Source organism: Bombus pyrosoma, linkage group LG13, assembly GCF_014825855.1.
Source record: "Bombus pyrosoma isolate SC7728 linkage group LG13, ASM1482585v1, whole genome shotgun sequence".
In the NCBI taxonomy this organism is placed as follows: domain Eukaryota; kingdom Metazoa; phylum Arthropoda; class Insecta; order Hymenoptera; family Apidae; genus Bombus; species Bombus pyrosoma.
The window spans coordinates 3824143-3849169 of NC_057782.1; the positions used below are offsets into that span (position 1 = coordinate 3824143).

At 42.9% G+C, this 25027-nt stretch overlaps 1 protein-coding gene across 1 annotated transcript in view; it reads left to right on the forward strand.

The window, feature by feature from the left end:
- LOC122574321 (diacylglycerol O-acyltransferase 1) overlaps positions 1–25027 on the forward strand; it is an 88223-nt gene that overhangs the window by 23519 nt on the left and 39677 nt on the right. The window contains exons 4-5 of the mRNA XM_043741766.1: positions 7995–8047; positions 13468–13576. Coding sequence (XP_043597701.1) covers positions 7995–8047; positions 13468–13576 — 162 coding nt within the window. The remainder of the gene's footprint in view (positions 1–7994; positions 8048–13467; positions 13577–25027) is intronic.

Sequence of the window (25027 nt, forward strand, 5' to 3'; positions counted from 1 at the left end):
AACAATCGACGGTCCGGTAAAGTTCGGCTCCATTTTGCGCGATGTACCGATTCGGTTGGAGGAATCGCTTTCAAATCGAATTACGGCTCCGGTAACTTTTCCCATTGATGTAGTTGCGCAGAAGGAACGAGGATGGAGAAGAGAGAAGAAAAGAAATAAAGGAGAGAAACAGCTGGCAGGTATCACTAGCTATTCTTGGGCTACGAGGAATGTTAAACTTTCTCCAACACTGGTAATTGACGTGGATATGAAAAATTTCTCGACTCTGGTCGGAGGTAATTCGAACGAAAGGGTGTAATAAAATTTCATTGGAGAAGGGAGAGAACAAAAAACCGCAACGCCAATAGCGGCGACCCTAATTCATTCTGCGGCTGATTTTATTTCTCCGCGGCGACCGTAGAGCGTCGTCGGTTCGACTGTGCGTCGTGTGTACATCGTTCCTGTGCGCTCGTAACGGTGGCAAAATCGTGGAAACTGATTTTCACGTAGCACCAGGGAAATTTGTGGGAACCGTAGTCTAGTCGCGTTAGAGACACAGCCTTTGGAAACGATAGAGACGCGCACGAATCAACGTATGAATTACTTAATCCACTGCCTATACACGGGCCAGGCTATCATAATCGAATTATATGCGAGATTGCGTCTGCAAAAAGCCTTTCACGTATCCACCATCCGCGTATTCGGCTTAATGTCGTATCGTTGCCGACGCAGTCGGTTAAATGCCGTGCTTATCAGAAACATTTGTCGACTTTGCGTTGTGCAGTCGGCTGGCTATTCATCCGGGTATGGAAATCGAATTCCAATTACCCACGCAAGAAACATATTTGCAATTCAACGGGTTTCGTGAAGGGAATTACCCAAAGAATGTTTAATCTTTTACCACGAACTCGAAGCAAAGGGTGTTTCGTTAGATCCTTTATGTTCTTATTAAGGGGTAATACGTTCGATTTAAAAGAAAGAGACTTGGAGGATTCGTGGAAACTCAATGGAGTTTTGACTGATAAAATCTTTGACGATATTTTTCACGATCCGACAGTTAAATGGGTACACTTTTCTGTTTTGCTTGAAACACGATCTATAAACGTTCGGTCATCCGAAAGACAGAATTTTCATTGATAAAGAGAGTAGGCTAAAATCTTTTCAAAGTTCGATAGCCTTTTATAAATTGGTAAAGCGCGTCGTGGACAATTTTGTTACGGATATATTTTCAATAATGACAATTTGTTTCATCCTGTCGAAATTTTCGTCAATATCTCATCGTTCATTAAACCATTTTTACATGTTAATCCAGCGCTTATTGCGAAAGTAGCAGAGAAAATTGAAAAACATGGAAGTAACAGCGTGTAAAGCAATGATTAAATCGCGCTCGATTTACATAATTCCACGTAAACGAGAGGGACAGAGTTTGTCCCCGGTGCACGTGAGAACCCATCGAAAGTTTCGTGTTTGCGGGTACATTGCGTGTCTTCAAAGCTGATCATTTCTATGGTGTTAGCATGCGTTTAATAGCGCCGTTAAAGCACGGGTATATTATACGTACGGCTTTGCTCGTAATTCGTGCGCCGCTGCAAAGGGAAGCCTTAATTAGTACTCATAATTATTCGTAATTAGCACTCGGCACCCCGTGGTTTAGGGTACTTGTGAAGCTCTTCTGGTTGATGATGACGCCGCTGCTCGCAATGGAGAAAAAGAAAGAAATAGAGAGAAGGGGAAACGCGGACCAAAAGAAGGAAAAGAGGAAGAAGACGCGAGAATGAAAAAAAGAGAAAAGGAAACTACCGACTGAAAATCATTGCTTTCACTGCTCATCTCTCGAGTCCAAGCGAGTATTTATATCTCGAGCGCACCCTTTGTCTTTCTTTCGCTCTCTCTCTTTCTCTCTTGTCTTCAACCTTCAAAGTATTTCGTTCTCTTTAGTCAGGCCTGTTTTTCCATGCTATTCCTCTTCATATATCCTTGATCCTGAATCGAGCTCGCACCATTCGAACGAAGGCTTTCGCGGGCTCATGCGACTTTAACCCTCTGCTTTCCCGACCTCGCTTTTGCGAATCGTTCACCGTCGGAGATTTATGCGCGCAATTTAGAATCTCGACTCCGATATCGAAACCGTAGGTACCCTTGACGATCCACACGAAGAACAGGTTACTCGGATCTTTAGTTACCATTATTCGACACGATGGGACCTCGCCGAGGGTAGCAACGTAATTCCCCCATTTCAAAATCTGCAGCCCTTTTGTAATTTATCACGAACCGCGGAATGATAAATTGCGTTCGAATTGATAGAGTCCCCGTTGCGCCTCCACGTGATTCATTCCCTTCGAACCGGTGATTAAATACGCCAGATATTATTAACGATATTTTGGAAATTTCGACGGGCCGATTCAAATTTTCTTGCACTAGAATACTAATTAAATTAAATAGCTACAAACAGCTTCTCTCGTAACGTTTTTCACCAACTTCTCTATTCACGTCTATTTCATTCCGTTTTCAACATTTATTCACGGTGCAAATCGTTTTCACGTAAATTATAAAATGCAGTTGGCGAATTGCACGGTAAAGGAGATCAACGAATGAAAAACCCTTCGGTTTTCCTCCCATCCTCTGCCATTCTCCAGTCTGTTCTTTTTTTTTTCTTTACGAAAGTTTTATTAAAAACGACGGAATGTTGCCAACTCGATGTCGGGATATAATTAAAATTTGCCTGCTCGGATTTGATCTTATCTCGTCGGCCATCCTCTTAGTCCCGTTCCCGACAGCTGTGCTCTCGCGCCATCTCGCTCCACGGTTTTTCACGAACCCACGTCCGCAACCAACACCGGTTGTCGTCGTGTCCTCCTTCTACCACCCTCCGGACACTCGAGAAGATAGAAGAGACTTACCAAGGAAAAAGTAAAAGTCTTAATTAGCGGCTGAGATCCGAGAGGTGCTCAAGAGTGGAGGTCGATTACCCTCGAGGCCCCAGATACCACTGCTCATCTCGTCTCTGTCTTTCCCTCTTGCTGAAAAAAAAAGGAACAAGAGAAAGAAAAAATTTTTCACTCGTGCTCGCTACCTTCCCGATGAATTCCCTGAAAAATTTGATTCCGTTAATACGACGGCTGACTCGTTAGGGAGCAACCTGCCGTGGCTCATTAGGAAATTCGCGGAAGAATTTCGGCGCCAGAGAAACTCGAAAGTTTGCGTCTGGCGTTTACCACAATTGCGGACACGTTAATACGCGCAGGATTTAGGATCACCGTACGTTTTATTTAGTTCTTTCTCCGAATGATATTCTCTAATCGACAATTATGAACAATTTATGCAAACTAGTAATATGATATTCTATTTGTGAGCACTAATAATCGATCTGTAGTGGATTATTGTTCCGTGTACAGAGTAATTTTGTTTAATCAGCCTTGGATAAAATGATACACGCAGCTATTCATTGTCGTGCTGTGTATTTATCGTCGAACACAATTATTCATTAAAATAATATGTCGGCTTGTTATTCTAGCAGATTTTTAGCAGGGCATAAAATTTGATTTTATCATGACCGTTATGCCGTGAAAACAAAACTGTCGCGAGGAACCAGGACGTTCTCGTTTAAATTGTAGCCGTAAACATGGTATCAGGATATATGTAACCAATTTCCTGTTAGTCTCGCAACATTTAATCGGCTTCGTAGCCGTAGCTGTGTATCATCGACATATTCGATGCGTTTGTCGTGCAAACAGACTGTCTCCCTTCAAGTTTCTTTCCATCGTGATACAATAAATTCATCGACGAGATCAAAGAAATGGACGTATACGTGCGACGATTCAATTATGCGAAACGCGACGTAAATTCGATAACTAGATGTTACGTAAATGCATTGAGATCGTGAAACTCAAGTCGTATGCTCCTATTGTGTATAATACTGTGCGTATACTCTATTGTTCTTTTATAACACGTTCCGATGGTTATTCCTGTCGTCTAATTTTTCCGGATATTTTTCTCCAGCGTCGATATGAACGCGTTCCTTTTATATTCTTTAGTATCTTTACCCGTATTTTTAGTTCCCGTTTATTCTTTTATTCACACTCGATACGAAGCAACGAAGATGCCCGGCTGTTCGTTCGCATGGAAAAACGGTCGTATTTCCACGGCAGAAGGGGTTCCATTAATATCTATTAGCAAGCCGTACTCAACGTCACTTGAATTTGTTCTTTCTCCCTTTCCCGCGGCGTCGTTTCCATAGGGAAGAGAATCGAGAGTAAAGAGGGTCCCAGCTGAAGGAACAAGGGATTCGGTTGTACCTTCAAATATGAGAAATCGTTTGTTCTTATTAAGTAACGGGGGAGGATTGAAGTGGCGATATGTTAGCGCCACGCTGAACCGATACGGTTCTTGAATTATCGATACACCCACTTTGCTGAAATCGGTGAAATTTCCATGCGTGTTCCTGTAAAACTGCTTTCGCGAAACGTCTTCTTAAATGTTAATGCGATAAGGCATGTGTCTTTTCTCATTTCGAATAATAAACTCGAAACATTGAATTCCTTTGTTAATAGTTTAGTTCGATTAAAATTATTATTGCGATTGGACAACGGAATATCGGATGAACGAACATAGAAAAATCCGATCGTGTAAAAGGAAAATTGAAACGCAGAATATCTTGTGTGATTTGATTTTTTGAAAATTACATTTTACACGAACCACAAAAGCTTCGCGTACCTCTTTCGGAAATAATGACAAATTTTTTCCAGTCGAGGCGCACTCGTAATAATTTCAGTGAATTTATTGAACGCCACTTCAGAAGAAATTTATTTCCTCTACTGTGTATTCGTGTGTTTTGTATGTTGTCCGATAAAATATAGTGAAACACGCGAACGCTATTTATTCTATTAATTGTCTTTTCTATAATTAACCGACTTTTTCACGTCTCCCTTGCTTAATGCAACGCATTTGATTCGTCGATCAAGTCTATTTGTCTTGCTTGGTACAGGCGGCCGCACGTGCGCGTAATTCAGCACACAGTGAATACGCGTGCACGAATCGCTGTGGTACGGGCCAGAAAAATGCTGGGAACTCGTAAAACGCGTACGAATTCAAAGAACTCGTAATTAGTCGACGGGGAACACGTGTCGGTCATGAAAAAACAATCGTCGCCTCTCCCTTTGCCACTTTTCCTACTCTCCTCTTTTTTTATTTGCCGCTTTTGTGAGCCAGGCTGGACTTGAATTTCTTTTTTCAACCGAAAAAACGCGAGGATATCGCGTCTGTCAACGAAAATGTTCAACGCGCGATGGTATCAAGTTGGCGGTGGTTGGTATCTCGGTGACACAGTGTGTTCGAAATGTAACCAACCAAATTAAATATTGTCGGTGAAAAGAATTACGCATTACGCGTACGGCCAGACGACTGTATTTTCCAGCTTGGCTGTTCGATTTTCTGTAAATCGGATTTCACAATGCATTCCTTTCAGCCGTTGGAATCAATTCGAAATCGTACAGTTGATTTGAAAAATTAACGCTGTGCGATCAAGGTAACCACACGCGCAAATATTTTAATCAAACAAAAGCCGGTCTACAACGAGATCGAGCGATTGCTTGTTCAAAAAAATATTTAACGAAGTATTTGTCGGACAGGCTCATCGATATGTGTTCTAGCCGGCCCCGTTAATAATGAAATAAAATGGAGAGGAAGAGCTGGAGGATTGATTTCGATCTACGCGTTGGTGACTAATCGGAAATTGGCGAAAGTTTAGCAAGAGATATTATCCATCATTCGCCCTCGTTCGTGATACGCTTTTTCAATTTTCGAATGTCGCTTCTTTGACGTTCGTTATCCGGCCCTGGTGTGAATACGATCGCGGATGAGATAGCACGTTGATATCAACTTGTTTGTAAAATAGGGAAGAATTCATCGGCCAGCAACTGTTTTCATTTTGCCAGTGATAGCCTGTAATTGTCGTTAATTCCTTTTTAATTATCCGTTTTATGTCCCCAAGTGCCGTACGTGCCATACGCTGTACTCTTCTATCGAAAGCAGTTGAAATAAAATTGATTCGACGTTCGTGTAATCGAAGCTTTTCCTTTTTTTTTTTTTTTTACGCCTTTATCCTATAGTAATATCGTATAGTATATAATTATTGGACTTAACGTCGTTGGTTAAGCATTGAGATGGATAATCACGTCGGTAGAGTAAAAGTCACAATACCTTTTTATCATAATTAAAACGTCGCGGTTTAATTCACGTCGATATTCCTAACGCAAAGAACATTTTCATTTGCAAATGTCGGAGTGTTCGAGATCCGTGACCTGCTTCCGCAAGGACCTCGTGGCTCTCAATTTTGCGGGTGTGCCTATCGTACGGTTGCATCTCTTAAACTTATTTAAGTTTCGTCATATTTTATCCGCTGGGACGGACGATTCTTCGAAGAATGAGGACGAACCGCTCGAAATGAAATCGTACGAACGTACCTGTGCTATGATGTTGGTTTGCGTTGAATCCTGCATAATCTACCAAAGTGTTTTGACTCGGCAAATCCTAGAAATTGCTTAAAGAATGATAAAAGAAAAGAACGGCGAACGAATTTCGTATTTTATGAACGTTTCTACTGCAACTCATTTGTGGGTTCGTATTTTCGGAAAGTTTTCCAACTTTCCAATATTTCCATTATTTGATTTCCGATTGGTTTTTATCCATAAAGGAGTTGATTATGATACGTTGCTAATATTAAGCAGAGTTCTATTTATTTCGATAACCATATCCTTTCTCTTCTTTATTTTGCCATAAAATGCTTATAACGTAATAAAAGTAAGATTGCATGATGAAGGATGGAACGAAGCGTATAAAAGCAGGCTGAATAAAAGCAAAAAATAGCGGAGGAAAGAAATTTAAATGTTAGAAATTATGTAACGCTTTGAGCGGCAACTGAAACGAGAGGCGCCTAAAAAATCAGTAGTCACGGCTCATTACTGGCTAGAAAACCGTGGCGGACAATATATCTCGCATAATACTCTACATAATCCCCGCCTATTTTTCTCAGGTTTAAGTTTACACCGACTCTTTATAGCGTAGAATGAAATTTATTTTTTTATAAAATGGTAGATATTTACTTTTAGCATTTTAAATTCAAACGGTCATCTTTAAACTTTTATAAATATCAATCGCTTTTAGATATTCAAAGTTTAGTGGGCGCTTTGAAATATTCAGGCTATATCACTGTCATTTCGAAATTAACAGATTTTGATGAATATTTCCAGATTTTTAAACTTTAACGCGCAAATTTTTTAGGTTTTACACCCATTTTACAAATATTTCGAGAATATTCTCAAGATGTACAAATTTCATTATCTACTACATAAAGACCGTAATTGCAAGATTACCGTTTTCGAAGGTACATTTATCAAAACGACCATACCTGTTGTTTCTTATACCAAAGAAGATACGATCCGTTTTTGTTACCTTGTAGGAACACGACTTTTGATCAGGTTTTCGTTTCGAAGCGTGCGCTGTTTTAGCTGATTTATTGGTGAATTACTTTCGTCTCTGTTAGCTCGATATCGGTTTTTCCCCCTTTTTTCACAGGGCTGTTCCTGTATGATCGTATACGTGTGTGTCCTGTGTGTTATCCCTTGCAGCCAACCAACCAACGAGGCGCTCGATCACTAGTAACGTTTATCCTCGATGCTCAGCCTTCACCTCGTGCGCTACTGTTTCTCCTGTCATCCCTTTCTCTTTCTCTATTTTGCTCCCTTTTCCCTACCCTTTCGATTGCCTCTGGAACGTCACATCGTGTGACAGACCCTCGTCACTTGCTGTCTGCAGTCAATTGCAGAGGACTGGAACCCGGGTTACTGACCTTTTGAAAGTTTGTCGTTTCGAAAAAGCAGACAACGAACGAACGAACGAACGGGGGCCACTCGCCAGGCGAATGGATTGTCCGGAATTCGTTCGTTCTTCCTCTCACTCGTCAGTCGGCATCATTGAATTATTTGTTTCGATTTATCTTTCTTTTTGGCCTGTTGCAGATTCTACGGTACCCATAGGCCTCTGCTTGTTGATCGAAAAGGGCCTGTCAGTGGTGAGTAACCCTTTTAATATCGCCGGTGACCTAACCACTTTTTTAAAACGAACCGCGGTAAACGTATTCCTCGTGCTAATACGAACGACACAGGATGCGCGGTGATATTAAAAAACTTTCTCTTACGCGTGAGCGTGCAGGAAAATTTATACATTTTTTCGTGGCACATACAGAACAGTACAAAAAGTGAATCGGCCGAGTATAGCGTTGAAAAAGGAGAGGCGAACGCGTGCCGGCTGGTTAAGAGAGAAATAGACGGAAGTTGGAAAAATATTTTTCACCTGTTTTGTGGCTGCTTTTTTTCCTCCTCCATTCCTCCCACCCCCCGCCCCCTTTTGGCAAGAAGCACGTTGCTAAACTAAACTAATAATAATATCTGGAGCATATGGCGTCGCTGCCGGAAACTTTACACGTTCGTGAAGCAAAAATGGCAGACGTGTAGAAGGGACGAGCTGCTGCGGATCGTTGCATTTTTCTCGTATTAAACCCGACCATGTTGCTTCCGATTCGGGAACGCCTTTTACAGCCTGCATTGCTAAACTGTCGATTCTCATCCCCGTGAATCTATCGGGAAGCGTTAACGCCCGTCGTTCCCTTTTATTTTTCCGGAGAATAACCGAACGAGGCTCGGTTGCTCGCGATACGGCGCGAAATCGCGTTTCAAACGACCCGTGGATCGATAATTATCGCGCCGGTACCTCACAAACAGAAATCTAATTTCTAATTTCTCTTCTTTTCCGCGGAAACGTTCGCAGAAACGATTGCACCGCGAACCAGCTCGAGTCGTAAAGTCAATACGGACGCGGCTACTTACGTTTTGGAAATTACATTTTTTCGTTTATAGTTCCTCAACGGCACGAAAGCAATTTCCTGGTCAGTAATTTTGAAACTTTATGAGTTTACGACTCCGGCGCAGACCGTTCTTAAAGAATATACGGATTTTCTGTACGTGTCACATAATCACGCCGCTATCAGCCCCACCGGTAATTCTATTTCTGCCGGAAATAATTTTTCGCCAATTAAACAGCTGTACAAAAAATTTCTTCATATTTGAAACAACCCTTGTCTCATACTAAAATCTCCTCTATAGTACGTTTCAAGATATGCGAGTCACGTCAGTTCCGTAAAAATCACGAGAATTTTATGGTTAAAGCGTACGGTTCTTCTGACCAAGTAGAAGCTCCAGTTCTAATCAAATCAGTCTGGAAATCGAACTAACTCGTAGAAACCTTGCTCGCAGCTGGATCAGCATAAATTGCACATAGACAGAACTCGCGGATTAAACGAAGTTTATTAAGTGAAAGCTTGTTGATATGCAGGTGCAGTTTGCGGGATATTAAGTCGACATGCTATGTCGGAGAAACACGTAAGCTAACACCGAAAGAAACATTTCCCCGAATCTGTTTCAATTTGTTTCGCTCTTTTACAAACCGCTGGAAATTCGTAACCTGCTAATGTAACGGATTATGAACCCAGCTAACCAAAAGTGGAAGTTTTCACTGGTTCGAATCGATTCGATCGACAGTTTCAGCTACGAACCACAGCGGTGATACTTATTTCCATGGATCGAGCAGGGAGGTTGGGACAATGTCGTGAAGGCTGAAGTTTTATCAAACGCGATAATAGCGAGTTTAACATAAAATCTAAAGAGTTTATTTTCTTATCTCGAAGCAGTAAAGATTGTCAGACTGGGCTATGAAATGCACATCGCAGTTTTGATGATCGGCCTAGCGTAAGGACCACGTTGCAAACCGTGACTCTCATCTTCCAGTCTCTCTCTCTCTCTCTCTCTCTCTCTCCCTCTCTCATCCCTTCTATCTACGGCAAGGCGAATTAGCGATGCTCTGGCTAACGTCTATATACCTTATATCGTATATTCCCCTTGGCGATGACGCAAATACACGTCTAGTATCGTGTCAGCGTAAACATTGCTCGTGCTGACTCTGCTCAGGGACTACCTTGTACATCGATCAATGTACAGGAGAAATCCATCCTCGTAAATTTAAATTTTGCGCGAATTTTAAAAATCTGACCGGAGAGCCTGCCTCGTCGTTAGGCTTCATTGTTTGGAGAAGGAAGAACAGAAATTTTGTTAAATTCGCCTTGATTAATAGGTTTACGAAGTGAATTTTACGTATATTTAGAAACTGAAATTTCATCCAGATGAATGGGTTGTTTTCATTATAGTTTTTCTGCGTATTCTGAAATATAAACGTATCGTGTAAATATTTACGTGTTCGGATCGCTCGTACCTATCCCAGGTACGTAAAGGAGACGAAATATTTTCCCTCCTTGTTGCCTAGCGTACTCCTTTTCGGGTTAAATTTGTTTCAAAATCAGTCGCAATTCAGCTGTCGCCTGGAGCAGAGTGGCGCTCGAATTCCTGCGTCGCTAATTAGAATGAATTCCCGTGCTTTCTGTTCAAGTTCAATATCCGTATACGTGTTTGCATATCTCTATATATGTGATACCTCAATTTCGGTAATTCGACGCGTACAACTTTTAATCAGGTGAGATTCATTAACGATTAAAAAGATCTAGCTAATTGTAACACGTTGATAAATTACGAACTGATCGGATGAGGATTGTTTATCATCAGGACAATCACAGGGACAGTCATCGTACAAAAAGTTCTACCTGTTTCTCCCACGTTCGCCCCCTCAACAAACGGGTAATTATATTTACGTTTTATATGAAACGTGTGTGGTTTAATTAAATTTTGTCAAACACATGTATGTACATGATTCGCTTGCAAACGATATATTTTAACGTATAATCAGTATATCGTTCGGAGTCAGCGGTCGAAATTACATTCTTCTGGGAGCTAATTTCCTGTCTGTAACAAATAGTACCAATGGCAGTACCGGCCTGCTGAACTTGATAATTACCATAGCCTGATTAATCGTCGGCCGCTAATCGAGTAATAATTCGACTAATGACGATCGCACGGCAACAACCTACTATGAATAATTTGACGACACGAATAATCACCCTATGTATGAATAATACATGACAAATTAATCCCGAAAACTAACGGGAATCCGCGCGGTGCAATTTTCAACCCTGTTTCGCGTCTCCTATCAATTTTCCTGGGATCAGTTTCTCTATCAAGCTCGTAAAACGTATCGCGCGTAATATATATGAGAAGACATGACGTTAAAAAGGGAAATAAAATAAAAATGGGAAGAGGAAAAAAGAAGAATAGGTGGAAAGGAAAGGGGGAAAAGAGAATAGATTAAAAAAAACGCGGAAGATTGAAGCGTGCTACTAATTAAAATGCAAATGGCCGCGTTTTATTAACGTCGAGAGTGGAGGACGCGTCGTAAGTAATGTCACGGTTTTACGGGACGAGTATTAGCGTGGCTTTTAGCTCGCCTGATTATCCCGATAGATCCATTTGTCTCGATTAACATGTCCTGTTAATTCGATCAGGCGGAATTCCATTTCCTGTTAATACCTTTCTGTCACCGTGATCGTTTCGTTGCAGTCAAAGAGGTCTCTACCACTGTTACAACGGAATTATTATGCCAGGTTCGTTCCGCCCTCGTGCGTTTTCTCTCTTTGTGCCCGCGAAGACGAACGGAGGTCGCCGCGTGTGCTCCATCCGTGGTCCACTGCACGCGCGTAAATGTTTCAGTTGTGCAATTTGCCGGACCTCCCTTGAAATTCATGGTATTCTTTTGTCCCACGTAATTGGGTCAAGCGCTTCGTAAATATTTGCTCTGACGTACCGGTCGCCGCCGGTTTAGTTGCGGACTGGACAAATACCCTTTCAGTTTAGTCCGGCTGATGTACGGCTTCGTCGATTATCCGGGTTCTGGTCGGTTCATGAAACTTGAAAGATCGGCCTGGCCAGCAGCGAGAAGGTTGGTCTCGAAGAAAGGCAACCGGCGCGGCATGCTGCAACGTGTTTTCATTCGCGAACGTTGTAACGTTCGTGAAAAATTCGCCTCACTGTCTACCTTAAGAGTCTCGTAGCTCGTAAATACGGAATGTGTAATGAACGGCTGTCCTTATTTTTCTCGATTGTACCTTTTTTATCTTCCTCTCGAGCGGTCCAACGGCAAACAAACAGCGCAACGCACACGGTAAGGCCGACAGTGGGAAATATAACGCGGAAACGTGCCTAGAAATATTTTATATCAGATGAAAATGTTTCATCGCCAGCATGCTGTTTGGCTTTACCACCGCGTATCGTGTATTTTCAACGCGTAATCTCGCAGGCGAGGTACCGTATTAAAAGCAGCGGTACGACGCCTTTAAACAACTAACCCTGCTCTGAATATCGTTTAATTTTTCATCGTGCTATAGGCGTTGAACAGCTCGTATCTCGTAGCCAATGATTTAAATGCTAGCCCGACTGTGTAATTTCACTCTGCTGTCTTCGCGTACATCGGTGTATAACTATTTCGGATTGTCTGCTACGTAATGCAAAAGAATCAAATCGAATAAAAGTAGTTGCAGTGTCGTAAACTATTATGATTAATTTACAATGAATTGATTGTACAGATGTCGATTAAACAGGAAACGATGGTTGTTTAACGGGAACTAAATACAATAACGTACTATAATTTAGACAACTCAATAGTTAATTTGCAACTCTCGTCACCACGGATTCAACGCTCTCTCTCACGCGGACCACACTCTCTCGACAACGCAACTCGCACTCTCTGACTTCTCGATTCACTCTCTCTGGCTTCTCCACTGACACTGACTGTTAATTCGTCTTTCTCCTTTAGCCTCCCTTTGTCTCTTCTTCGACCTACCACGCAGGTGTTCCGCATCTGTTCGTGGCCAGGGTCACGTAGGACTTTTTTCTACGAAACTATTCAATTGAAGGACCGGCGACGCATTGATGGGCCTGACGGCGCCTCGGCTCTCTCGCGACACTGTTTATGATTCACCCGATATCTCTTAGGCCTTTTGTCCACGATACTACACTAGTAAAAGTAGAATCGATCGAAGAATCCATCGTATCTAATATATCACCAATGTAAGAATGTAACGGCATCAAACGAATATCCTTTGAATTCAGCTAGCGAATAGAAGGTCCTCGAACTCCTGTCGCGCTATATTTAAATAAGCAACCCTCGTAGCAGGAACAAGAACGTTTCATTTTGCAGTGGATTCCGTAACAGACGCGGCCGGATACGGGGCCTTTGCATGGATAATAAACGACTTTCGGTAGTTCAACGGACTGCATTTCAGCCTTCGTATTTTGAGAAGCTCACCGTTCTCCGGTCACCACCACCCTCGCGCGTCTATCCACGCTGAGAACGAGGATGCCGCGTTTCCCGTTCAACCCTCCTCTTCGCTTTCTATCTGTCTCTCCTCCTTCTATTCCGTACCGTTTCATGTGCCACGCGCTCTCTGCAAGCAACTTCCGCTCGTAACTTGTACCTCTCTATTTTGTGCCGCAGGATATCATAGCTCACGGGCCAGGAATGGTGTTCCACGTCGTAAACCTCATCGTGATGGTACTGGTGCCGATGGTGGTCATCCACGTGAAGGATTCCGGATTCAGCCTGTGTAAGCGCCATTTTACGTATCATTTCGTTCAACGTGATTCTCGGTCTCGTACGGACGACGACGCTCGTGTACGACGACCACCCATCGAAATGAAATATAGGAAGTAGGAAAATAGTGTTGTGGCAGTGTCTTTGCGTGGCGTAACGACGTCTCGGCTTCCATAGACCTTGATATAGAGACCGCTTAAGCTGGCAATTCATTGCCGAGCTATAAATTTTAATTCTACGTTTAATACTATATTATGAGAGTCGTGATATTTTAAGAAGTTTATTATTCGCGTCATGTACGGTAGTTCGCTAGAACATTTGAAAGCTTAAAATAGACAATTTTTGTATATGTATTCCACGCGTATATTATATATAAAACATTTCGAAATTTCAGCATTGTTGTGAGACTCAATTGTCATAATTCATGATCACATTGGTTTGCAGATCTGTTTTAAAATCATTCGTATAACGTACATAATATTCGTAACATTCGTAAAATGATACGTTTCTATAAGTATTCGAATGCTTTCGCGAGCTGCTGTATATAGCGCCAGTAACTGAAGCACTTCAGGAGAACGTTGGAAAATATTTCCTTTTCCTAAGACGATTTTACTTATCGCGTGGATCGAAAGACGTTTAAATTTTCTGCGTCACACAAGCATATTTTATAAACCTTTATAACGAAGTATGGTATTACCGATGGCTTTACGGAATCCACGACTCAACGTAAAAGAGAATAGCGCAAGTTTTCGCTGCGAATCTTACTTCCAACCACGTGTGAAAAGCTTCCAAGTCCATTTACGAGTGCACACCACGTACGGTTACGGTCGAATAATTTTGAATTATTCTGTCGGGCCGGACTTCAAAAATGCGAAAGCTTACGAAGTCGGCGACGAACAAAGAAAGGAATGTCGAATCGAAATTTTCAGCTGCCGTAAAACCTTTATAGCATTCCGGGAATTGCGAACATCGCGTCTCTTCTCGCGCGATATTGGTGTCCGCTAAGCTGTTTAATTAACGAAATCGTATCGTGCACGACGCCAATATTACGCAGTGCTGTTTAATACGTCGCCATTGCAAAGCAGAATATTGTTAAAATCGAATCGCTGCCAGCTCTTTTTTTGAATCGTCGCTATTTCCTTCTTTCTTATTTTAACTACCCGGTCCAAGGTAAACCGAGTCGTTGCCTCGTCGCTGTTTACCACTTCTACGCTCATGCCGATCGTCAATATTGCGTTGATTAATGAGATATGATTGATTTACGTTCGTCATTAGCGCAAATTTTCAATTTTCAACCGATTTTGATTAGTCGTTTCTGACCGGCTCGACGTCGCGTGACGGTGCTTGAATTCTCGTTACGGGGAACACGCCGGACATCGTTGTAGCGCCGTATCAAAAATTCTATTTAAATGCAATACGCACGGTGATCCGTGAGATTCGATGGTCGAGTGTCATCGTCCACACGAATGCAATTACACGATGCACCGATTGATCTACGACTCGATCGATCGTTCGATTACGCCGACCCGCCAGTGGACTTTGAAACTTGAATTACCACGGAAACAAAATTTCGTTATTTGCAGGATACAGTTCAATCATAATATTTCATATATTTTAGTATTTATTTTATATTCCATCGAATTCTGCGTAACGTTCTTTAAAAATAGCTTCTCACTCAAACAGGTATTCTTATTTATGAAATACTTTCAGTGATGTTTCTTAAACGTGCAAATCATTCAGCAGATCGTGTTGCTTCGTTCTCGAATGATCAAATTTACACCGTTTACCAGTTGGCCCGTGTACGTATATCCAGCTGTAGGCGAATGAAACCCAAACAAATAATTAAAGTCGGAACGGCGAGAGTCGGTAAAAAAGTTTCTCGCCGATCTAGTTGATCGCAAACGGGGCTGCAGCTACGAATCTCAATTAAAAGACATTTTATTGGAACGTCTTCCGAGATCGCCGGAAACCGCGCGAAGCGCTTTGAGAACGATCGAAGAAAAGCAATTAAAGAGTAAGCACATCGAGGAATACGGGGAAGACGGCACTCTAATTAAAGGATTTCGAGTTAAAACATCTTCAACCACAAACACGTTCCCTGATATTTCCATCTGCTATCGGTGCAAGCGGCTCGCGATTCTTCAAACGAAACTCGATCCCGAATTTCTTGACGCATTATCATAAACGGCCGCTTAAAGTTTCACAGGGTGGAAACAAGCGAGACAGATGTTTCGCGTTGATTAAAGCATACCGGATTAAAGAAACTAACAAGAGGCGCGTATAATAAGAAAGTTACTCCACCGGAGCAGATGCTTTCGTTGGGGAATTTCCTTCTTCTTTCTTTTGTACACGATGTTACAGCGATTTGTGTTCGTTGCAGGGTTTTATGATGTCTTCCGAGTTATTCTTCCTTGACTGAGACATCCAAGTTTATTGCGAATCTTCTATCTTGAGCAGAAAACTGTAGCAATTCTTCCTTCATGCTGTTGCATAACAATATATCAGAAAAGTTTGATTATTTGCCGGATTTAAACGTTTTATCTTCTGCTAGAAAGCCCTATGCTAATAATAAAGTGGCTTTATTTAGATAACATTGGTTTTCGTTCTAGTATTTGCATTTTAAGAGGAAATTGAAAGACCGTTTATTCTGTACAATTGCATACACCAATATAGGAATGTTGAGCTACAAATAACATTCCATATAGAGTAACGTGTATAGAATGACGACAATATGCAATAATAATTAAACGATACAATAATAGTAATTCTTAAAACGACTCTCGATTCTTTGAAAACTGTATCTTTTCTAATTTAAGACCGTGTCAATTTACAAATGAGTCTTGTATGACTTCCCTTGTTCTCGATCATTCCGCATTTTCAAGGATCTTGGACACGCACAAACTCTTTGAATTTGCAATTCTCGAGTCTCTAGCAGAAACATGTAGGTGCTTGTTCTCGAGTCATTCGTCATTTTGACGAATTATACCACTTCCAAGCTATAGCATCTTTCCCTATAACTACCTGCTCGACATTTTCCAAGCGCGACAAGGAAGTTGAAAAAAGATGGCAGAAAGGATAGAGATAAGTCGACGATGAAGCGAGCGGGACAAATCCGTGAACACTGGCGAGAAAAGTGTTCGGGCCGTGACACGTGAGCCACATAGAGATTCATACGTCAACTAGTCGGTACATCCGGTTGTGTAAGCGCTTCTTAAAAGTTCTGAAGTCTGACGCGAGCGCGCCTGTAGCCTAAAAGTAGTACGATTGAAGTGGCTGTGCAGAAGAACAAGGGCCGGCCTTCTTTTCTTCTTCTTCTTCACGTTTCACCTCCTTCGTTCTCGTCTTTTCTTCGTTCTTTTCCCTTTTGGGCTTCTCTTCTACGGATTCGTCGAGGTCCTCGACCACCGGCTTGACACGCGAGACGACTCACGTACGCGTGAGAGGGTGTGCAGTGTGCACTCGAAAAAGAAGAGAGAGAGAGAGAGAGAGACATAAAAAAAAGGAGCGTGTATCCGGCTAGTGCAGATACGAGCTTCGTCGAGAACCTCGAGGTCTTTGCGCGAGACTGGCGCGCGCCGCATTTCAAAGCAGTTTTGTCTTTCGATTGCCGGCATGAAAGGACGCAAAGCAACCCTGAGCCTGCGTAATTATCGACGAGCGGTTTTATTCGAGCTCTCTTTGCCGGCCCCCGGAATTAAAGACGCCAATGCTTGCCACTTAGCGTCGCCTCTCGGAAAAAAAGCGCGGACAGCCTTTCAGTCGGTTGTAAATTTAATGAAACGAAGCTTCCATTTGTCGTCAATGCCGGCCTGAAATTACATAAAGGTTCGAGTGATTTTTCTTCTGACACCGATAGAATAATTCACGACAATTCGCTATCGTAGAATAAAGGAAAGTTCGAATCGATCTCGTTAACGATCCTTGCGAGACAGATGGAAATTTATTTTCTATGAAAGTCGTGTTTCACGTATATCGCCCGTCCGTACGAACATAATAAATAGAAATATTCTTAACCCTCTGTTTCGTCATCTTTATTCGAAATTAACTGAACTTCCATTATGTACGATCATAAACGATATTTAACGCGTACGATCACGCCGGGAATATAATTTGCCTCCAAATAGCGAGCAATTGAATAAACGATAAAGCCCAAGGATCTCGAGGACACGTTGATATTATGCGCCAGAGAGAATTGTCTGGTGGCACGTGATTCTCGTACCGCTCTTTGGAGATGCAGCGTACCATTAAAGTCAGAAACAGAGGGTGTGCGACTGGTCGAGGGGAGGGAGATTCGATCGCGACGCATATTGAACGCTGGTCCCGTTCGTATCGAGTTTTTCAGTGAACGAATTGTCCAATCGTTTGTCTCCTTCGATAATTACCGCTTTTACGCCGCATCCCTTGCTACAGGCGATCCCTTTCAGCGATCAGAGAACACTAGAAAGCCCCGGCAGCCGTTGGGAAATGGCAGTTCGGATCGACGATTTAATTTTTGCGTTCGCATACTTGCTGAATCACGCGTCTCGTTTGGGCATGACGAAGCGGAGACGTAAAAGGTGTGCGAGACAACGATGCGAAAATCGTCGGATTTTGGCGAAGAGTCGAAACGAAAGAGATTCGTCGTAATTACGAGGCCAGGGAAATATCGTGGAATTCCATTCGGCTTCGATATTCTCCTATATAATGCTTGCCTTTTTGTCATTACAAAACGCGACACCCAGTAGAAACATGGAGCTATCGACCTCCGCCTGCGCCCTTCGCCCTTCGCCTCTCTTTCTCTCGCTGCCTTCTCTCTTGTCTTTCCTCCTTTCTTCCTCTCTCTTCGCTTTTGACCTCCCATTTATTCCCCTTTTCGGTATCTCTCGCAGCACCATGTTCACCTCTCGTCTTTGTTGCTCTCAGCGTCTCCCTGCCATTCGCATAGCTGCCGCCCGCAAATGCAATAAAAGGCGTCGAGGGTTTACTCGCACTGTTAAGTGGCACTCGGTATCATATTGTGGCAGGACAAGTATTCTCGTCTTCGCGGACGCGCGCGTAGCCCGTGACGTACGATACTCGACGGGCCGCTGGAATTTTTGTGACTTCTTGTTCGATGGCTGACATAAAAGGAAAAAGGGAAACAGACAGACAGCGAGGAGAAACGAATGGAATGAAAGAACAGTGTTGGATCGAACAGGAAAAGGTAACAAATGCGCATCCATGTTTCGTAATTAATCGCGATTTCATCGGGATTAATTAGGGCAGCGAGAGAAACGCGTCCGTCGAACGAGACACGCGAGCAGCGTCGAATGTTTCACTGTCACTGTAAAAACGCTCTTGCTGGTTTTATAATCGTATTATCGCGGGAACGAATATCGGGCGCTGCGTTTTTAATGCAAGTCCGATTTAATTGCGGAGAATTATTGGAAGATACAACAAATGTTTGAGTTTGCCAATATATAAATACTCATTTAAAAGCCTTCTTTTCTCGTCAGTTTGTTTGCATTCAATCAATTACGCGATTAAATATCGTCAAGTTTTTCACTTTGGCAAAAAACAACAGCTGCCGTGGTAAATTCGTGGAAAATTCGCTTCCGTAGAAACGATGATATTACGCGAAACAACGTATTTATTTATTTCCTGTCTGATATCTTGCAACTATAGATGCATTTTACAACGTGCTATACGTGCAGCGCACAATAGTCGATATCTCGACATAATAACGAACCCTGTCACTCCGGACGTCACTTAGAATTTCATAATTCGCGAATTCTTACCCTGTCACTGGCAGCGAACGAACGCGTAGAAATCTCGAGCTCGTGTAACTCGCGCCTGCATCCGCGTTCTAATAATTCTCAGCGTCTTTTGATTTCGCCGTCGACCTATAAATCCGGACCGAAGCATGCACTTTGCACGCACCCTACGTCTCGATATGCCATACAGCCGACATAAAGTTGTAACGAGCACGCGACTACCCTCCAACCGTAAAATCCGAACGCATAACGTCAGATGGGAACGTAATAACGCGTCGGACGAAACAAAGAGGCGAGCCTTTACGAATCGAGCTGACGATATCGTTGTGTCTGCCTGGAAAATTCAATCGTCGTCGTCGTCCTCGTCGTCGTCATCTAACGTCGTCGTCGTTGTCGTCATCTAACGTCGTGTACGCGCGTGACACGTTAGCGTTAAAGACGGGGCGGAGAAAGCAAACCGCCAGGCGACATATTTCAAGATCGTGCCGAGAATAAGGCGTTCTCTTTTCCCGTTTAGCTTAGCCACTCTTTCGTTCGTCTCTCTGTCGCTGTACAACGCCGTTATAGTATCAGTATCTACGTTCTCTAGGTGAAAAATGCAGCTGCAACAGGATGGATATTGGATGCGAATAACGTAGGCATGCTTTTGGAACTAGAGGAAGCTTTTGTGAAATCATTTCAAGAGAAAACTAGTGGACGATGACCCGAAGATTTGATTAAATGGACGATAACGAAAGTTTGTTGATGTGTCAAAATAGGAAAGATAGTTTCATGCGAAGTAAGTTTGAAACTTTCGCAGGAGGTTTCGAATTTTTTATCGCATAAGTCTTTCGTTAAAATAATTTTCTAATTAATATTTACGAAAATCCTAAAGAAGGTTCGCCTAGTATAAAGTTATTGCCGACTTGAAATAGTTTCCTTAAAATTATGTACGTAGCTTCAAAATTAAAATCACATTTTGGTCCAAACCACTTTGGTCCGAACTAAATTACCTCTCACAAATTTCACTCACGTCCTTAAACCTACATCTTAACCTACTGGCAGATATCAGCGAAGTTTAGCCACCGTAAGAACGAATGAAAATTAAAATCGCTTGACACGGCAAAGTTCAAGTTGGTCGAAGCGATAAAGTTTAAATGAATCTTATAATCTTTAGGTTCCACGAGGTCCTGAGGTGAGTCGTTTTACCTCATGACGTGGGCGTCGGTAACTGTGACACAGATTCTGGGAAAATGGCGCGACCTAAACGCTTCCCCATTCACGATAGATGTTCTCGTTTGCTCAACTAGATCCTAGTGGATTACAGCATGATAACGAAGTAGTTATTCCGGCTGGTTCTCTCCCTTTCGCTGTGACGAAAGGGACGGAGTGGTTGAACGGCTGCACGAATTAGTCGGCGGTCCACGATTTGTTATTCAAAATTCGCGGAAAGGCGCCCATCTGGCCACATATCCGGCTGCGTTCGAACGTAATTTCCGTTTCGCCCAAAGCTTCTCTACCTTCGGCGTAAGCCTGTAAACGTTTTAGTGCAGAACCTGGCCTCGATGGAGAAACATTTATGATTCAAAGCGCGTAAATACCTTGGTAGGTAAATATGAATTGCTGGAAACTGGATAATCTCGTAGGCCAACGACGGTCAGTAACCAAAGATGTTGATGATAAATATTGAAACTTGGAACTCGTTAATTAAGGAATCGCGTGATTTAACAGTTCGTTAACGAGAAGAGTCCAGGGCTATGTTAGGAAAATTATGCCAAGTTCCGTTTCTTCGGCCGTTATTTACAGACGAATCTCCATCTTCTCTTCCTCTCCATGTGAACGTACAAACACACTGATTGCCTCTTACGTTCCACGATGTACCACGTCTGCAGCCTCGACCGTTCTGGCGCGAGACTCGCCGAGATCCTAAATCTGATCCAGCGTTTCCTTTGTTCCAACCTCTACCCTATTCGTTCCTGCCTAAACCAACAGTAGCTCGCTTCTCGCTCTCCGAAGCGAATCTCTCTTGTAGACTGAGAGGACGATGTCTGGACGTGTGATTTGTAATTCCTGAGGAACTCATGCCGCGGTAGTCGAACCGTTCGCTGCATAATTTGTAATTCCAAAGAACACGGCCAGTACGAAATGGTCGATAGGATTGGACGAGGAACGGAGAAAAGGAAGAGAAAACGATCTAAGATGGAACAAGGATGAACTGACTTAAATAGTCAGAGAGCAGGTGGAAAGAAAAAGAAAAGGAAAGTAGAAACGAAGGAAGAAAACGAAGAAGAAGAAGAAAAAAGAGAAGCGGAACGACGAAGAAGCGATGAATTCAGCACTCACACTCCGAAACCGTCAGCCCTTATAAGCAGCCAATTTCGTTGACTTCAAACGAGCACGGCGTTCGACGTAGCGTGAAACACGGCCGAGCCAAGTTAAAGAAGACGCGGATGGTCGAGCATTCGAGCAGAGGAACGAGACGCATCCTCGTGTGCGTGCTCGATTCGCTTTCACGCCGCGCGTAATGGCGATCCAGGGGTGCAAGAATTCCATACATATCCTCGCCGGCAAGCAGCGATACAGGCGCGCAGGGGTTTGAGATAGAAACGTCTGGAGTCTAGCCAGCCGGTGTTAGGCTAACTAGCTCGTGGCAGTCGAATGCACAAAGGCAACTGTCGGTGTGCCGTTTACACCGGATAATCCACGTAAAATTAGGATGGTAAATTGGTTACCGCGCGAATAATGCGAACGAAGTCACGGTTCTGAGCAGCATCGCTGGGGTATGTCGCGAGTTATACGTCGCAAGCGCCTGACTCGATACCCGGGTGCCAGCCTTTGTGGATGCCAGATAGAGGAGCCGGTTCAACTGGCTGGCAGGTCCGGTCAGACTGCCTCTAACTGCCGGCAATATACTTGCAAAGATATAACAACGATACGCGGAGAGCCACTTTGCAACGTTACGAGGCTGAGTTACTGAAATATTAACGTCGTCGCGACACCCTTCGTCCGGTGACTATTCGCGTTCAACGCCGGCTTTGATTTACCATTCTCGACGCATTTTCCCATGGAGTAACTCCTAAACTTAGTTTAGACACCATCCAGCATCGTTTAGGCAGTAGAATTACTTGATATGATTTTTAGAAAATAATACTTCAGTATATCGCAGTAGAAATATTTTTGGCCAAAAGCATTCTTGTATGTCTATCAACATAATACTAATTCGTAACCAAGAATAGTACAAAGCAAGCTGGAATATCAAACATACAGTTGGATTCTCTGGCAGGAGGCTTTCTTCCCGCAAACGTTCGAGGTAGTCGCATAGAGATGGCAGCGCAAGTGTCTCGCAAGAGGATATCCTGAATTTCCAAAGGGATTCGGCTAGCCAGGAACGTCGCGTTCTAGCTGTTTCTCGACTCCGTAGGGAGTGGCTGGATCGAGGTTAAACTCATAGGAAGGATGTACAAAGCAAGAGCCACACGTTAATGCGGTCACGTTTAAGACCGTTGTGAATGCACGTCTCGCTTTGATCGTCGTTCTCCACGCCGATTTAATCCGGTGCATTTTTAACCTGTGTCTGACCTCGGTCGAAGATACGCCTGAAAGATTCATCGAAATACGAAGTTCGCGCGCTGTGTTCCGCGTCTGGAAACAAACTTGAGAGGAAGCGGTCGCTTTGTGCCTCTTTGGTGCTCGGGGAATCAGCTTCGTTGCAACAACACGTTAAGATGTTTAGCTCTCTGTGAAGTCACGGCGCGGAATGTAAGACGAAATCGATTCTCTCGAGAGCGATACGACGATTGAACTTTGCGTTGGGAGATTGCGCGAACGCTGAAAGAGAAAGCGCAGGAGCGCCGGCCAAGTCGTGGACAAAGATACTTGAAATAAATTTAAATTAAAATTCGAGGCTATTCGGACGAATTTTGTTTCAGAGAATATCGCGCCGATCGCTGACGCGTTCCTTAAACGAGTAAGAAGAAGCAGAACCTCAGGGAGATGTATAGGAAAAACAACTATCAGAAACAAAAATTGGAAAGAAAAGTTTGCAACCTTTTTAAGTTGGAGAGGGAGAAAAATGATTGCCTATGTTAGAAGAACACCTATTGGAAGGGAGTATCTTTGTAGCGTGGAAACAAACGTGTTAGATTTTGCACACGCCACCACTGTAGTTAGACAGAGAGAGAGAGAGAGAGAGAGAGAGAGAGAGAGAGAGAGAAAGAAAAAAACCGATATGGAAATGTTGTACCAGTTTACGAACGCACCAATGGAAGAGAAAACGCTATTTTTCGTGAAAGGAAAATCCTTCGGATATGCGTTTTGCTCGCCTATTGATTCAATTGAAAAAAACAGAAACGACGTCCTTCCAACTGTATCATCCTATCCACCCCATAAACGCGTGAAAACAAACATACACATAGAGCCACGCGATCAGCATAGTCGTGCGTGAAACGAATGCACGCAGCTTGCCAAGTTCCGGCTTCACGCACGGTAACTTCGCGAGGTGATTACAAGCTCGAGCCAACTGGATATCGTGCCAGGATCATAGATGTTCCTCTGGAGTGGGGCGGGAACAGACTGTGGAAATCGAAGATACGAGCAGAGGAATCGTCAGGACATAAGTATGGAATTACGCGTGCCAGATGAATTACGGCCGGGCGATCGATCACCAAGCACGTCCGTGCAAAAGACACGTCTTCCGGAAGCGAAGTCTCCGGCTGAATTTATCGACGAACATCGTCGAAAAATAAAGACAGCCTCGTTTTTGCTTCGCAGGTATCCTGGCCTGAAGAAGATTCTTATTGATTTTGTTGTTAGCGAATACCGGAAGCTCGCAGAGAGATTCTTGGTTTATTCCGTTTGATCAACGTCAGATTGACTGGTGTTCACTTTGTATCAACCAGACGAAGATCGGGTTTGAAAGGATGTTGTATTAATTCGATGGATATTCGATCTTTGATGTAACTTCCGAAGGCTTCCGAGGCTTGTTTTAAAGTATTGGTTTTAGTTGAAATCGTGTCCTCCTGTCCCGTTTAGAATTCTGCTCATGAATTCCTGTCCTGCTGTATCAAAAATTGATAAAGATCAAAAATATCGAAATCATATCTTCTAGATAATTAATTAGGTCTTATCGAATAGATGTAGGTCGATAATAAAGATATTTCAAACGATTTAAAAATTGAAAAGCACGTTTAAGGAATTTTATTACTGAAGAAAATATCTCGTGACTTTTTGAATACTTTTGTTGACAGAATTATTAGCGAAGCTAACAACGCGATCTTTTAATTGTCTGTGTGCATCGATGCATCGAATAATAATCTCTTAAAATTAATAGGAAGGGCATTTCACAAGTTCCCCAATTACGATACGGACAGCGGTTTCGTTGGAGGAAACTCGATACCAGCGATCGAGGGCGCCGATATTGCGGAATCGGTATAACTGATCGTGTTATTGTCACACTACTCGTAGTACATACATATATTCCATCTGGGCGCATTGGAGCGGTGATATTGACACGAGGCACTCACATCGCCTCACAATTGCACGAAATATAGTATCATTCCACCAGATAATTATTCTTCGAGCTAATTAATGAAAACTTTGGACGTTTTGTTTCAGTCAGCAGAATTTTGGGAACTCGTCTAATTTCTAACTATCGTTTGGTAATTCCCTCGGTTCGCCGAAATTTGCTTATAATTCCCGTGTATCTCCTATTTTACTGAATTCACATAGAATCGAACTGGGATTCGGATCTTGTT